General features: G+C 35.7%; 1 protein-coding gene across 3 annotated transcripts in view; it reads left to right on the top strand.

Moving 5' to 3' along the window:
* Positions 1 to 12,212, top strand: part of cckbra (cholecystokinin B receptor a) — a 45,594-nt gene extending 33,382 nt beyond the window's left edge. Inside the window, exons 4-6 of one of the 3 annotated variants that reach the window (XM_087234930.1) lie at positions 1,874 to 2,135; positions 9,937 to 10,064; positions 11,315 to 12,212. In XM_087234930.1, coding sequence (XP_087091056.1) covers positions 1,874 to 2,135; positions 9,937 to 10,064; positions 11,315 to 11,850 — 926 coding nt within the window. In that variant the 3' untranslated portion in view covers positions 11,851 to 12,212. 3 annotated transcript variants of the gene reach the window in all.
* Positions 12,213 to 14,772: the final 2,560 nt, after the last annotated feature.

Here is a 14,772-nt window from a genome sequence, read left to right as displayed (position 1 = left end):
GAGATCAAAGCTGTATTGATACAACCAAAAAGCAAGATCATATAGTTATAAATATTCCATAACAACACTTATCGAAATATTTATACATTTACATGTTGTTTATTAAGATTGTGTGATCTGTAGGCTGTCTGATCTCAGAAGCTGTAAACTGACACGCGTGCGGTGATGTTTCTGACAAGGCGCTTTTATTTAGCCTGAAGTCTATACATTTTTTTACATAATGTTCCATTACACAACATTTCTTTTTTTATTAATTATAGTTTATATATAAAACGAGTGCTAGCTTGTTTAGTTTTGATCATTATGCAAGGATCATATTTCATATTCGGTTTATTCTTCATTAGCCTATAGATTCGTTAATAATGTATTTTATAAATGGATTGTTCATAAGGACTAAGCTATTAATATATAATATAGGCTTTTATGGTTGTTATTTGTTTGGTTCCAACTTCCACAGTTTTTTTCAGTCTGTAGCATTGGTGTTTTATTCATTATGTCAATAAAAGTTATGTGTTGTTTAATAAGTGTTTTATTTATTTATTTTATTTTATTTTTTTGTAGTTTTCTTTTTGTCCATTCAAACAATTGACGCCGAATTGGTGATTCCCGCAAAACTGAAAGTGAAAGCAGGAAATGCAGAAAAAAAAAGGAAAATAAGAAACGCCCACTCCCACGGTGATACCGGTATTACCGGTGTTGTCACGTGTCGATTAACCGGTGGGGAAATTTCCTCATCGTCACAACCCTACTCCTTCGCAAATCAGCTATTGTGTGGTGTGCGGTCTGGTGCAATATGGCTGCTGTCGTGTCATCTAGGTGGATGCTGCATGAATGAGGAGATTTCCCCTAATGTGTAAAGTGCATTGATTGTTTAGAAAAGCGCTATATAAATGTAAGGAATCATTATTATTATTATTATTATGTCCAATCAACTGAATTTACCACAGGTGAACTCTAATTAAGCTGCTGAAACATCTCAAGAATGATCAGAGGAAACAGAATGTACCTGAGCTTAAATTAGAGCTTCACAGCAAAGGCTGTGAATACTTATGTACATGTGATATTTCAGGTTTAGTTATTTTTACTAAATATGCAACAATTAAAAAAAAATCTTTATTGTGTGTGGGGTATTGTGTGTTGAATTTTGAGGAAATAAATGAATTTAATCCTTTTTGGAAGAAGGCTGTAACATGAACAAATGTGAAAAAAGTGAAGCGCTATGAATACTTTCCAGATGCACTGTAAGAGTATTTGGTGGTTTTAAAAATCCTTAAAGTCAATCAATAACAAACTGATCAAATTAACATGCATCTTACACGTAATTTGCAGGCATATAGAAACAGTTACTCTGTATGTTAATAAATGCTTTAGACAGTAACAATGTTCAGTAACAAAACAAGCTGCTTATTATCCTTCTTTGTACTGTAATTTACACAACCAACCAGGAAAGATACATATATCTCAATCTACTAAAAATGACAGCATCATTCTGTTAAGGTTTACAATATTTAAATTTGTCAGAGCAGAAATCAAGGCCAATATTGTAATTCATAAGTGCAAATAAACATGCACACACAAATCACGAAGTGCAAAAAACTGTGAATCAACTGTTATGACTTGCAGTGTAAAAAAGGACCCCCCTCACCCCTGTAAACTCTATATATTGAACTGAAATAAATGAAGAGCTGGTTGCTTAAATAAGTAGAGCATGCAATACTCACTGATGTCTTGGGGATTCTAGAAGCAAAGATGAGTGTATAAGTTTAGCCTGTTTATATAATATGGGCTATTTATATTATGTATGTATGTATGTATGTATGTATGTATGTATATTAATATACTTTTTCTGCTCTTGTCAACAATATCTTCACAGGTATATCTGTCAGCATCTCCACCTTCAGTCTGGTGGCCATTGCTATTGAAAGATACAGTGCCATTTGTAACCCGCTAAAGTCAAGAGCATGGCAGACCCGTTCTCATGCCTATAAGGTCATCGCTGCCACATGGGTCCTCTCTGTAGCTATTATGGTGCCCTATCCTGTGTTCAGTATACTGGTGCCATTTAACAAGACTAACAACATCACAGCTCACATGTGCAGACTTGAATGGCCTATCAGCCAAGTGGAGCAGACATGGTGAGTCCTTTGCGAGTTTAATCACTTGTCAAATGATGCAATAACATGAAGACTTGAAGCTTAGTGTTTTTATTACAACTTTTTATTTTATGTATACTTGGACTGAATGTCTGTTTGGGTATATATGTGGAGAAGTTAAAAGGCTTCTGTTAATTGGTTGCATATATATATATATATATATATATATATATATATATATATATATATATATATATATATATATATATATATATATATATATATATATATATATATTGCTCAGCATATATAAGAATATAAGATCACCCCTCACAAATTTTTTAAATTTACAATTTTAATAGGAAGCTATACAATATATTTGTGCATATACATTAGATTAGTCAGTACTGAAGCCAAATCTAGAGCTTATCTAACAAAATAACTTACGATAACAGTCCAAAATCTAGTACAGCTAAATTTACATGTCATAGAAAATGTCTTCACCCTTGTGTATTACTCCAACAAGTAGCGGACACTCTACTGTTTGACACATGTTGCTGCTGTTGGACAACATATTGTAGTTTTGAGTCTTTTAAACATTTATTGTACAGCAAGGATGTATAATCCTGCGCCTAAAGGGCCCCTTTCATAAATAGAATCTCATACATTATATCTGCTAGAATATACAGTAGCTAAACTCTGCACGTGTACAGTTAGTAATAACAAAAGTGATAAAACTGCAAAACAAACAAGGAAACTCCAATGCAAACAAGGGAACTGAATATAGCAATACAGCGATATATATTGTAACAAACGCATGAATATTCCTAAATATAGGAAGCATTTTGTCAGTGCTTGTTTTGTTTTCTTTTTGCAAAACAATAGTAGCTGGCAGTAATAGCACTGCCCTCAACTCATAAATATGGGACTCAAAGAAAACTTGAAGCTTTACATTCTTAATTATGTTACTGTAATAAAATGTTGGGTAACAATTAACAATAAGATTCATTAGTTAATGCATTTACTAACATGAACTAATCATGAACAACACATCTCCAGCATTTATTAATCATAATTGAACATTTACTAATGCACTGTTAAACATCCAAGTCCACGCTTTTTAACATTAGTTAATGCACCATGAGTTAACATGAACTAACAATGAACTACTGTATTTTCATTAACTAACATTAACTAGCATGAACAAATACAGTAGTATATGTATTGTTCATTATTTGTTCATGTTAGTAAATGCATTAATTAACATTAACTAATGAACCTTATTGTAAAGTGTGACCAAATGTTGTTTCAGACATGACTTCAGTACACCTCATTGGGGCTAAATATTTTAGATTATATGATGACTATTTCTCAGAATATAACATTTCTATTACTACCACAACAACAGCTTTAATTAATATTACTTTTAATAAAAATATATTGTATTCATTCAGTTTCTTTTCGACTTTGTCCCTTTATTAATCAGGGGTTGCCACAGCAGAATGCTAAAAATAATGTTGCAGTGCAAAATGATGGCATGGATTAGCCTGAAATCGTGAACAAAATGGGGTATGAGTGAAAAGAAAGTGTGCAAAAAGCTGTTAAAAAACCCACATCCATGCAATATAGTGCAATAAATGACAAGGTCAAATAAGCACTAATCAGCATGAACCAGAGCCTTGAAAAGCATATGCTGGTTTAAGCTGGTCTTTAGACAGGGGACCTAATGTCAGGAATCATCTCTAAATGAGATGAAAATACATCACAATTGCAATTAAATCTTGCTCATTAATAGTGGCACTGCGGTCTAAGCCTTGTTTGGTATTCATTATCTCTATCTGATAGTCTGTTTGAACATACAGATTCATCGTTCCATTGGCCAAGAGTTTCACACAGATCACAGCCTGCTGGTTCAACTCCTGGTCAGAAACTGTTAAGCTCCAGGGGGTTCTGATTTGTGATGTCTCTCTCTTTCTCTCTCTCTCTCACTCTCTCTCTGTTAATATTAATATTACTGTGTTAAAAAACAAAGTACGGATGGCCAAGAAAGTCTGAAGATGATAGTTTGAGTAATTTAATAAAAATATTTAAGCTTTGTTTTTTAAATATAATAAATGCAGAGCACTGCTATAGAAATGCTTTATTAAAGCTTTACTTTGATGAAGACATTTTTAAAAGCAGTTTTGCTTTGTCAATAAAGGCCAATGGGCTTTTAACACTTTATTGACTGGAGAAAGCTAAATGTTCTGTCACTGCTGATTAAAGTTATTAATTTATAACGTTCAGAGGCATGTTGACAGTTTAGTTTACCATTAATGGGTAGAGTACTTTTAACTTTATTGAATCATCTTTCTTTAATCCTTGACTGCGTTAATTAGGGTTTCATCCATCCTGTCTTTCATGTCAGCCCTTTTGAAAACCTTTGATTCATGTTCACTAAAAAAGCCTAGAATGTCAAGTTATACACTTATTAGATAAAAAAACAATAATAAAAAAAATAAAAATAAATAATAATAATTACGGTGGGGGGTGGCACAGTGGGTAGCGCTGTCGTCTTACAGCAATAAGGTTAAGGCAAAAACACAGTAAGGCAAGATCAAGGAAACACTACTTAGAGCTTACTTACAAGATACAAGACTCAGCCAAGATGTGTGTGTGTGTGTGTGTGTGTGTGTGTGTGTGTGTGTGTGTGTGTTTGTGTGCATTTGCAATCAAGGGGGATCTGGAACTGGTGTGTGAGGTGCATTATGGAATATGTAGTCCGGTTCAGGGGCAGATGTGATGTGTAGAGTGCCCTCTAGTGTATCTGGTGAGCACTTGATGATTGTAACAAATAGATGTATAAAATAGCTCAAATCTAGACTAATCATCAAATATGCTAGAATAAATAACTACACGTGTGAAGTCTGTTTAATCTGCTTATTTGATGATTTGTCTAATTTTGGACTCTTCTTAGACATCTTTTATAGATTTTTACATTTATAAGATATCTATTAAGCACAAAATTCCTCGGTGGGTTCTTTATCTTTTACTATCCTTGTTTGTTTTCAAAAAACATACAGGTTTTACAAGTCAAACATTGTGAACATGTGTGCTTATTATTAGTGTGCTTCCTAATATCACCCTCCAATATCTACTTCCTGGTGAGATAAGTATTGTTTTTATTGCCTTTGTGCTTGAGCTCATTATGAATTTGAAAGCCACACAGGAAACAAAAGGAGAGAAAGGTGTCTTTGATATTAGATAAGTGCAGCACGGAAAGGGGCTGCAAGCACAAAGCTGTCTGATAGAAAAAAAAGATCTGAGGAACAGACTAGCAGAAATGCTTTCAGAGAATACTCCCACGCTGTCATTTGAATATTACAAAATGACGTCATACTATGGGACTGAGCTTTTTCATTTAAAGGGCCGTGACCACACCTCTAGTTTGAAAAAAGAAAAAATGAAAGTGAGCAAGTTTTAATTTGTTTAGGTTGGAGTATTCAACAGCAAAAGAGGGAAGGGTCTGCATGAAAAGGGGAGTTTCTTTACATGTAGCCGGCAACCCAAACACAGACGCAGGGGAAATAGACAGTGATTCGAAAAGCAGCGTTTACAGTGGATCTGAGAGATGTGTAAATAAAGTGCTGGATTTCTCTCCACCAGATTCCCCTCAGTCACATTATCTGGTTAATGACAGTACAGGTCCACTGCCTTTTCATGTTTAACCTTTCAACACAAACACCCCCCTGAATGCAGGAGAAAGTGAAGAAACTCCCGACAAGGTGATAGTCTCACAATGATAGTTATTATTCCCAACTGTATTTAACCAATAACCAAATAACTAATAAATACATTTTGCCTGCCACAAATACTGCACTGCAGTGAAAAAGTCGATTGTTGTAATCTGTTGTGAAAACATTGGTCTAGCACCCCACCTCCCACCGGACTTCGGGTTCAGAAGATGGATGTAATTGTTGTACAACCATTTATAAAGACACCCAACAAAGCATTTTCAGTTCTTAATATTGTAGTTAAATTATTGTAAACTACTTAGTAACTTTAGTCATTTCAGTAATGTCTTAAAAAACTGAAAGAGTACTTTTGACGATATTAACTTTACCATCTGAAGAAACATAAACAATGAACATTGATCGCACACTTACCAAATCCGTAGAGATAGGACAATTGTCACCGACTCGCTCCCAGTCATTCCCCTCGCTGGCCAGCAGAGGTCATCATCACCGGACTATAGACATTACATCATCCACTTTACTGATTAGCACTCACACCTGCAGCACATCTCCCAAGCACACGCTTATAAGCAGCACAAACACCCAGTCTCATTGCGAAGTCTTGTTCTGCCCTGGCTAACACTACTGAGCGTTTCTCATCATTGCCTGCTTCCCCGTTGCTTACCTTACCTTGCCTTGATTACCGACCTTGTCTTGCCTGCCGCCTGCCTTGTATCTCAGCCTGAATCCTGACTCTGATCCACGCCGCCTACCCTGAACTCTAGCCTGCACACTGACTTTGATATTCGCCGCCTGCCTCTGACCCATGCCTGCATACTCATCCTGCGTTTACCTGCCGCCAGCCCTTCGACTTTATACTACTGTGTTTGATGTGAGTTCGCACACGCACTACATCTGTGTGCTTGTTGTTATTAAACTGTGTTTAATGAATATACTGCAAATGGATCCATCTGTGTCAGCCACTTCGTTACAACAATCAACATGAATTGGAACTGCGTCTTTCAAAAAAGAAATAGAGTGGCAAATCCGAATTTCATCATTTCCAGATTGGAAAAGCTCTCGGGTAAAAAATGTTCCATACAAACATATTTTTGCCACGTGTTCGCAGACCACTGTAATCCACACATGTAGGTCCCACACATGAGCTGTGCTCTTATTGTGGGGAAATGAAAAAAAAAAAATTATTGTGGCACATTTATAAATGCAACGCTTATAACTCATGTCACCAAACAATTCTATTTCTTTTTCCACTTGTTTTAATTGCGGTTGGCAACACAACTTGGCGTCTCTCTGAACACTGTAACAGGTAAAAAGAGTCTTCGAAGCTACATCATGCAATAACGTTTACACATCGCTGTGACGTAGCTTTAAAATTTCTTTTCAAACCAGAAGAACGAATTTGCTCAAAACAATGCAAAAACAACCAATTTTAACTTTTTAGTAAAATATATGTGTCCTGATAGTGTTTTTAGCAACGTGAGACATATTTATGACTGTCAACATCTCAAAAAATGCATTTTGGTGTTTTGTGACCCTCTAAACCTCGACATTCATCTATTGTAGTGTCTTATTGCTTAGAAAACAGTCCATTTCATTTCACATAATAAGGAATAAATCTGTTAGGCCAGTGGTTCTTAAACTTTTTTTCATCAATCACCACCTCAGAAAAAAAATTGTCTCTCCAAGTACCACCAAAATTAGCAGTATTGAAATACAGTAGCGTAGTAGGCCCAGTAAAGCAGCTACAACTCTGCAAAGTTAAAAAAAAAAAAACGTGGCAGATTACCTCAAAAATATAGGCTATATGTCAATTATGGCATATTATATGCATAACTTTTGATAAATTTTGAAATGTGTATAGCATGTACTTGACATATTGCATTCCTCCGTGTACCACTAGAAGGAAGCCTACGTACCACTAGTGGTACATGTAACACAGTTTGAGAACCACTGTGTTAGGCCAAGTTCACAGTCATTGGATCGCCATTGCTTTCACACTGCACGACTCTCTGGGGGTAACCTTCGGTTGCTGCTCTGTTCACATTGCATGATGGATCAGAGATGGGCAGTTACAGCTTATATTGCCTTATATTGCCTTTACAATAGCAAGAAATGCTGACAGCTCTGTTTGGACTGGAAACAACCAAACACACATGAAAAGTGATAAGAACGGAAAAAGTCCTATGAGCCTGTTGATATTCTGCTCTATAGCTTCTCCTATTGCCTTGTCTCCTATTCTCTTATTGGCTGTAAGTCACTGCAGAGAGTTTTCAGTCAGAACCTAGGATTCTGTGATTCCTAGGGTGGGGACACACCAAGCTTACGCCCCATTCACACAGGGCGTCAGCGTCAACGCTTCCCATTCACTTTGAATGGGTGACGTCAGGCGCTGCCGAACTGCATTGTGGATCTGTCAGCGCCGCTTTAGTGGCGTTGCTAGCTGCAGAAGTTGGGACTTGCTCATCTTTTCAAACGCTGACGAAAGCGTCAGCTAATCAGATCGCTATATGCAAATACACCAGCTCAGACAGTGGCTTATTGCTGACTAATTTAATTTTCTGACAATGCTATGACGATCAGGTCAGCCACAACTTCAGACACACCCTCTGTCAAGCTTTGACGCTGAAACCCGTGTGTATGGGGCATTACAGTTGACCATTGGGCTTCAGTCTTGCTATCAGCTTGTTAAGTGGTGATGTGTTTGTGACGTATGTAATACTGTTTCTGGGTCCAAGCCGCCATTCATTATAGTGGAGAAATCATTCGTTTATGATCTCATTTTATTACTATCACATATTAAAGTTAATTTTATATAAAGTCATAGTGTACACAACAATCTCTGGGCTTGCTGCATAACAAATACCAACAATTTTACAATTTATAAAAAAATTTATCACTTTCTGGCCATCAAATATTAGGCATGGACATATATACTGCGATCGTGATTTTCAAAAGCATTAAATCGCTTTGTAAACGTTTATTATTACCATTTCATGAGTCTCCCCGTTCAGTTGAATAGAGCGCTTGGACCCGGAAGCCGCTTCGCGTGACGTCACACTTAACAAGCGGATTAGTCAGCATCAGTCATGCTAGTTGGTTTGGTGTGATTCACATTTTGCGTCTTATCGAGCTAACGTCAGATCGAGTAGTCCCTTTCAGCGTGCAGAATCGGTATCATTTGTTGGCTAAAGAGAGCAATTCAATTTGTCATTCAGCAACGAATCAGAGCATGAGAACAAAAACTCAAGTGATGGAACCAAGTAAACAATTCAATTAAAGAAGAAAGTCAAATATGGCAGGTTTTATTTTGCTACATTTCTCAAATAATTGCAAGCAATAAGTACTATTAGATTATCAGATAAATTTGCACAAGCAAATTCATTTATGTTGAGTGGAATGTACTGTAATAATGATACTAAACACTGCTTTATTTATCCATTGTCTGTGCGTATTTAATCTTCCAGGATCCCTTTGTGGAATGAGAAAACCAATTTCTGCCCCCGCGGGAGTGAAAAGACACATTCATGTGCAGGTTTTTGGTCTATATGTGAGCCAATGCAAGCCTACAACACAGAAGGATTTTTGTCAGAACTAGTTGTTTGACATTGGCTTGGTGTGTCCCATCACTTAGATCTCACCTATATAATTCACATTGTGTGATTTGATTGTCATTTGCATGAACAAGCACTGATTTGCCTCTTGGGGGATTAAATTAGCACCTACTTCAGAGTAGGGGTTGAACCCAGCACAACACATGAAGAATTTCAGTTGGTGGTGTAATTTCAACCATAGAGATGACCCTGAGAGAGAAGCTAGTTTAGGAACTGCCCTTGTGCCTAGTTTCTATAACAGAGCTCTTTTAACTACCCAGTGCAAAAGCACTTTTTAAGACCATTGATGTTGATTGATGATTGACTAGAACTTTTAGAAAAGAAACAACACTTTTGGAAAATGCATTCCAGAAAAGTCATTTCTGCCATCACTCATCTCCCTGGTTGTCATCTGTTCACTAATTAAGTGTAGTTGAGCGGTTTTATTGTTTTTTTCTTATACTGTCTCTATTGATTCACTGCATTTGCATATACTGATATTATCTTTTTCTCTGTCAGGTACGTCTTGTTGCTGTCCATTCTGTTCTTCATCCCTGGAGTGGTGATGATAATTGCTTACGGTCTTATATCCAGAGAACTTTACAGAGGGATTCAATTTGAGCTGGAGCAGAAAAAAGATACCAGTGGTATGAATTTTTTGTGAACACATGTGCGTGTGTGTGTGTGTATGTCTTCACACTAAAATTAAAACTCAGAATGCCAAAGTAGTCTGAAGCACACCTGTTCACTTTGATAGACTACATGAAACATTTAAAAGATTGTTTTAGCTTAATCACCAGGCATTTCCATCAAACGTTTTTGTTCTCTAACACTTGAATCTAATTTCCTCCTGTGGATGATATCAGTTTGCCTTGAATTTGCAACAGTTAACCAAGCAAGAGTAAATTGAAGTACTGCTAATCATGTATTGTTTACTTGCTAAATTATTTGATTTAATGTTTCCTTTATGTCAAACAGCCATTTAAAAGTTGTTTCCTGCCATTTGAGAGATTTGAGCAAGGTGGAAGCTTTTATTTGGCATCCTCAAATGGCATGCTCAACAGACTTTTCCCCTTTCAATTTTATGAAAGTGGCTGCTTGACCCATGTCTCCCATGGTGAAGACTGAATGCACTAAGGTCATGCTGAGTACTTCCCTGAGCGTTAAGGTTGATTGTGCACTGATGTGCTGAATGTAAGCTCTCTCAGGGAGAAGCTTTAGATAACTGCAGTGAGGTGGAAGAGGGTACTTCTCAGTGCATTGCAGTTAAAGACCTCCACAGCTATCTTTTATTAGAAGTATCACAAAAAACAACAACTTTTTAAGTGATGATTATTTTATTTTTTATTTTTTTGGAGAACTACGCCTAAGGACATGCTGATCCCGGTCTATGCATATTTAAATAGACAACTGGTTATACAGGTGTTATTTGTTTAAATTGTGCCACCCTTTTTTCACGGGCATACAGTGTGACAAAACATTTCCTTTTTAAATGAGTCGTCTAATTTTCCTTATGTTATGCTCTGCACCACCAACATTATGCCATCTGTATTAATGCTAAAAGAGATTTATCTGAAGTGTCTTCATAAATTGCAAAGATGAGATTGTGATCTACAAGCTCTAGAATATCTTGCTTATTAAATATTGCATAAAAGAAATTAAAAAATTTAATTAAACTGTGTTTTTGTTCTTTGAATTTTGAAGTAAAAGGTCAGTTTATGATGTTTAGATCACCTGTTTTCCACAGATATGGTGTTTTTACAGATTTGAAAGCGACAGCTCAGAAAATGTTTGTAAACCGCCGAAAAGTCAAGAAGAGCAGTCAAGAGTGATTGTGGACAGATGCAGTAAAGGGTTACAGTACACCTTTATTTTCTCTCATTTTTTTCATTCACAGGTGTAAAGAATGGGTTGAATGGTGGATTGTCATCTTGCCATGATGAGAGCGATGGATGTTATATACAGGTCTCAAAGAAACCTCCCGCTATGGAACTTTCAACTTTGACCACCTCAGGCCCAGTCAAGACAGACCGTCCACGAAGCAACACCTCAGAGGCCAAACTCATCGCCAAAAAACGAGTGATACGAATGCTGATCATTATAGTTGCCATGTTCTTTGTATGCTGGATGCCTCTGTACTCTGCCAACACCTGGAAGGCTTTCGACCAAATATCTGCTCAGCGTGCACTTTCTGGAGCTCCCATCTCCTTCATTCAGCTGCTCTCCTATACCTCAGCCTGCGTTAACCCCATCATCTACTGCTTCATGAACACCCGCTTCCGGAAGGCTCTCTTGGCTACCTTCGGGTGTTGCAGGCGGCCATGCCACAATCGGAGGAAGAGGAAGGAAGGTGATGATGAGATCACTGGGGTCACAGGGGTGTCCATATCTAAGTTTAGTTATACAACTGTTAGCACGGTAGGGCCGTGTTAGCGTTGTGGGTGTTTCAAGTTTGATCCATGACCCATGTGCTTGTCATGTACTGCTTGTTTAGGAGTTCAGATTCTTCTTTTCATGGTGTCCACATTCTTTGTTCAATGTGTCAGTGTTTATTTGGAAAAGAATACCTCATTTGTTTGTTCTTTCTGCCTAATTCGGTGTGTCAGTGGTCTTTTTTGGTTGTGTTTTCAATCAAAAGATACGGTACAAGGGATGTACAAAAATGTAGCTTTATTTTTTATGTGTGGTAAATATTAGAGAACTTTTTAAAGATGATCTTAGTAATGCATGGGAAGTGTCAATAGAGAATTACTATAGAAATATTCTTGTATCTTTGATGTTATGGAACCAAATATTGCACGTTGCATGATCAAAAAAATAGCCCTCTGGTAGATAGCTGGCTACAAAATGGTACAGTTGCTCTTTTTTGGTCTACATGAATGTTGTGGTTTTCTGTGTTTATTCTTTGTTTCATTTGAGTTCTTTAACAGAATCCTTGTCTTAATGAGCTTTAGTTACACACCACCGAGAGTTTATTTTTTTGATGCACATTTTCTACAAGCTATCCTACACCAATCTCTATCAGGGGAGCAAGGGAGTTCAGTCATTAACAACCTTTTGCAAATCTTCACCCTAGCTGATGTGACAAAATGGTCAACACTGCCATGTTACTATACAAGACAGGTGGGAATTTTCAAGACTCCTCTTGAACACCTTGACACTGGGAAATATTAAAAGAAAAAGAAACTAATAAACAGTAAAGAGAACTTTAATGTAATTGCCTCACAAAACCACAACCCGAAAAAAGAACGCAAGCCTGTCTCAAATTGCAGTTGCTCTAATTGATTTTTTCCTTATTGCTGAGGCTGATGAGACACCTGGGATATTCTGCATCTCTTCTGGCCCCAATGAAGCCTCTCTGAATATATGAAAGAAGAGCTAAGCTCTTGTTTGTGCTGAATTTAATTTATTCAGTGGTTCATGCTAAACATGAAAGCCGGATTTGCACAGTGAAACCAAGCATAAGATGTTTAAGTGCTTATGACTGGTTTATCACAGAGTTGCTGATATATATATATATATATATATATATATATATATATATATATATATATATATATATATATATATATATATATATATATATATATATATATATATATATAAATATGGTCATACAAGTATCCACTTGTAAGGGAAGGTTCACCCAAAAATAAAACTTCTGTCATCATTTACTGTTTTCTGAGTTTCTTTCTTCTATTAAACAAAAAATGTGAATGTCAACAGTAACACATTTTCAGATTTTAATAATATACTCTGCTGGTCAAAAGTTTGGGTTCATTTTTTTTCATTTTTTTTTTTTTTAAGAAAATTAATCTTTTTTTTAAGGTGGCATTTATTAAATGTAAAAAATTAAATAAATTGTTAAATATTGATAAACATTTTAAATAACTGCTTTCTTATTGTATGTAGTTTGAAATGAATTTTTCAAATTACTATTATTACTTCAGTCATTATTGCTTTTATTACTATTACATTAATAAAATTTTTATAAAATAATTTTTAATATTAATTTAGAGCAATTTCTGAAGGATCATGTGACTCTGAAGAAGCTGGAAAATCCTCTTTAAAATCACTGCAATAAATAATTAAATCAAATGATAAACTACTTTTGAAAAACTACTTTTTATTCAGTGCAATAATATTTTGCAATTTTACAATTTGTACTCTATTTCAGATTAAATAAATGCAGTCTTGGTGAGCAGGATAAGCTTATTTTAAAACATTTAAAAATCCTACTGACCCCAACATTTTGACTGGTAGTGTATAGATACACTTTGTGTCCAACAAAAGAAAGAAACTCATAAAGACTTATAACCACTCAAGGGTGTGTAAACTAGTAAAAAAAAAATGTATGGGATAATTATTCTTTTTAGTTGTGATGTATGTGTGTGTGTGATATGAAACTTTATTTTTGAGTACATAATTTAGTAATTTCTGTTGAGAACACAGCCCTTCTCATTTTTCCATTTACAAGCACTTTTTGTTTAAATTATAATAGTACTACTACACTGATAGTATTACAGCACAACGATTTGCATTGTTTAATGTTTTCTTTTCCATCTGATAAAGTGTTTGGACTCAGAAATGGTGATGCGTAACATCATGTTAACATACCTAAAACAATTTATTTTCTAGTTCATCAGTTTACCAGTTAATCAACTTTGGATTTTTTTATTACTAAAGATTTTTATATGTAATCCACACATTAGATAAAAGTAAATAGTATGAATAATTAATAAAGTATGATTTAATCCTGATTTACAATAATTAACTTTTTAAAAATGCAATATTCAGTTTACAAACAAAGCAAATTTTATCAGTAACAATAATAAAATAAAATAAAATGATTGTGTATTTTTGCAGGCCAACATTAAACAGTTGCTCTTTTTAATTAAATTGCTTTGTGGTTAAAGACGTCTCTTGCAAACATGTATTGTCATTTTACTCGTTCTTCTTTCAACTGTGGAAGTCAGAACTAATATTCTTAGCTTCGTAATGTATGTGCCTCCAGGATATACAGTAAGCAAATACTTCAGTGCGTACATATGCCAGCCTCCTTACCTCATTCATTTCTGACTGCTGCTTTCTCATTATTATCACTCCCTTCCTGCAATTTTTTTCTTTTCATCGATCAGTTTTCCTTTTCACCATTGCCTCTAAAGGACCACCTGGGTATGTGGCAAACCTAAATCAAACAAAAGTCTTGGGGATAAACAGAAAGTGCTATTTCTCACTCAGACACACAACCTGTCTCTTGGTGACATCCGGCACAAGCTATGCTGAAAGTTGAGCTAGTTATTCTCACAGGTTGTGTTTGGGTAGATGACTAATAACATACGTCTGGCCAAACCA

Source organism: Danio rerio, chromosome 1, assembly GCF_052040795.2.
Source record: "Danio rerio strain M-AB ecotype USA chromosome 1, GRCz13ab, whole genome shotgun sequence".
NCBI lineage: Eukaryota > Metazoa > Chordata > Actinopteri > Cypriniformes > Danionidae > Danio > Danio rerio.
This window is presented reverse-complemented; position numbering and strand designations above follow the sequence as displayed.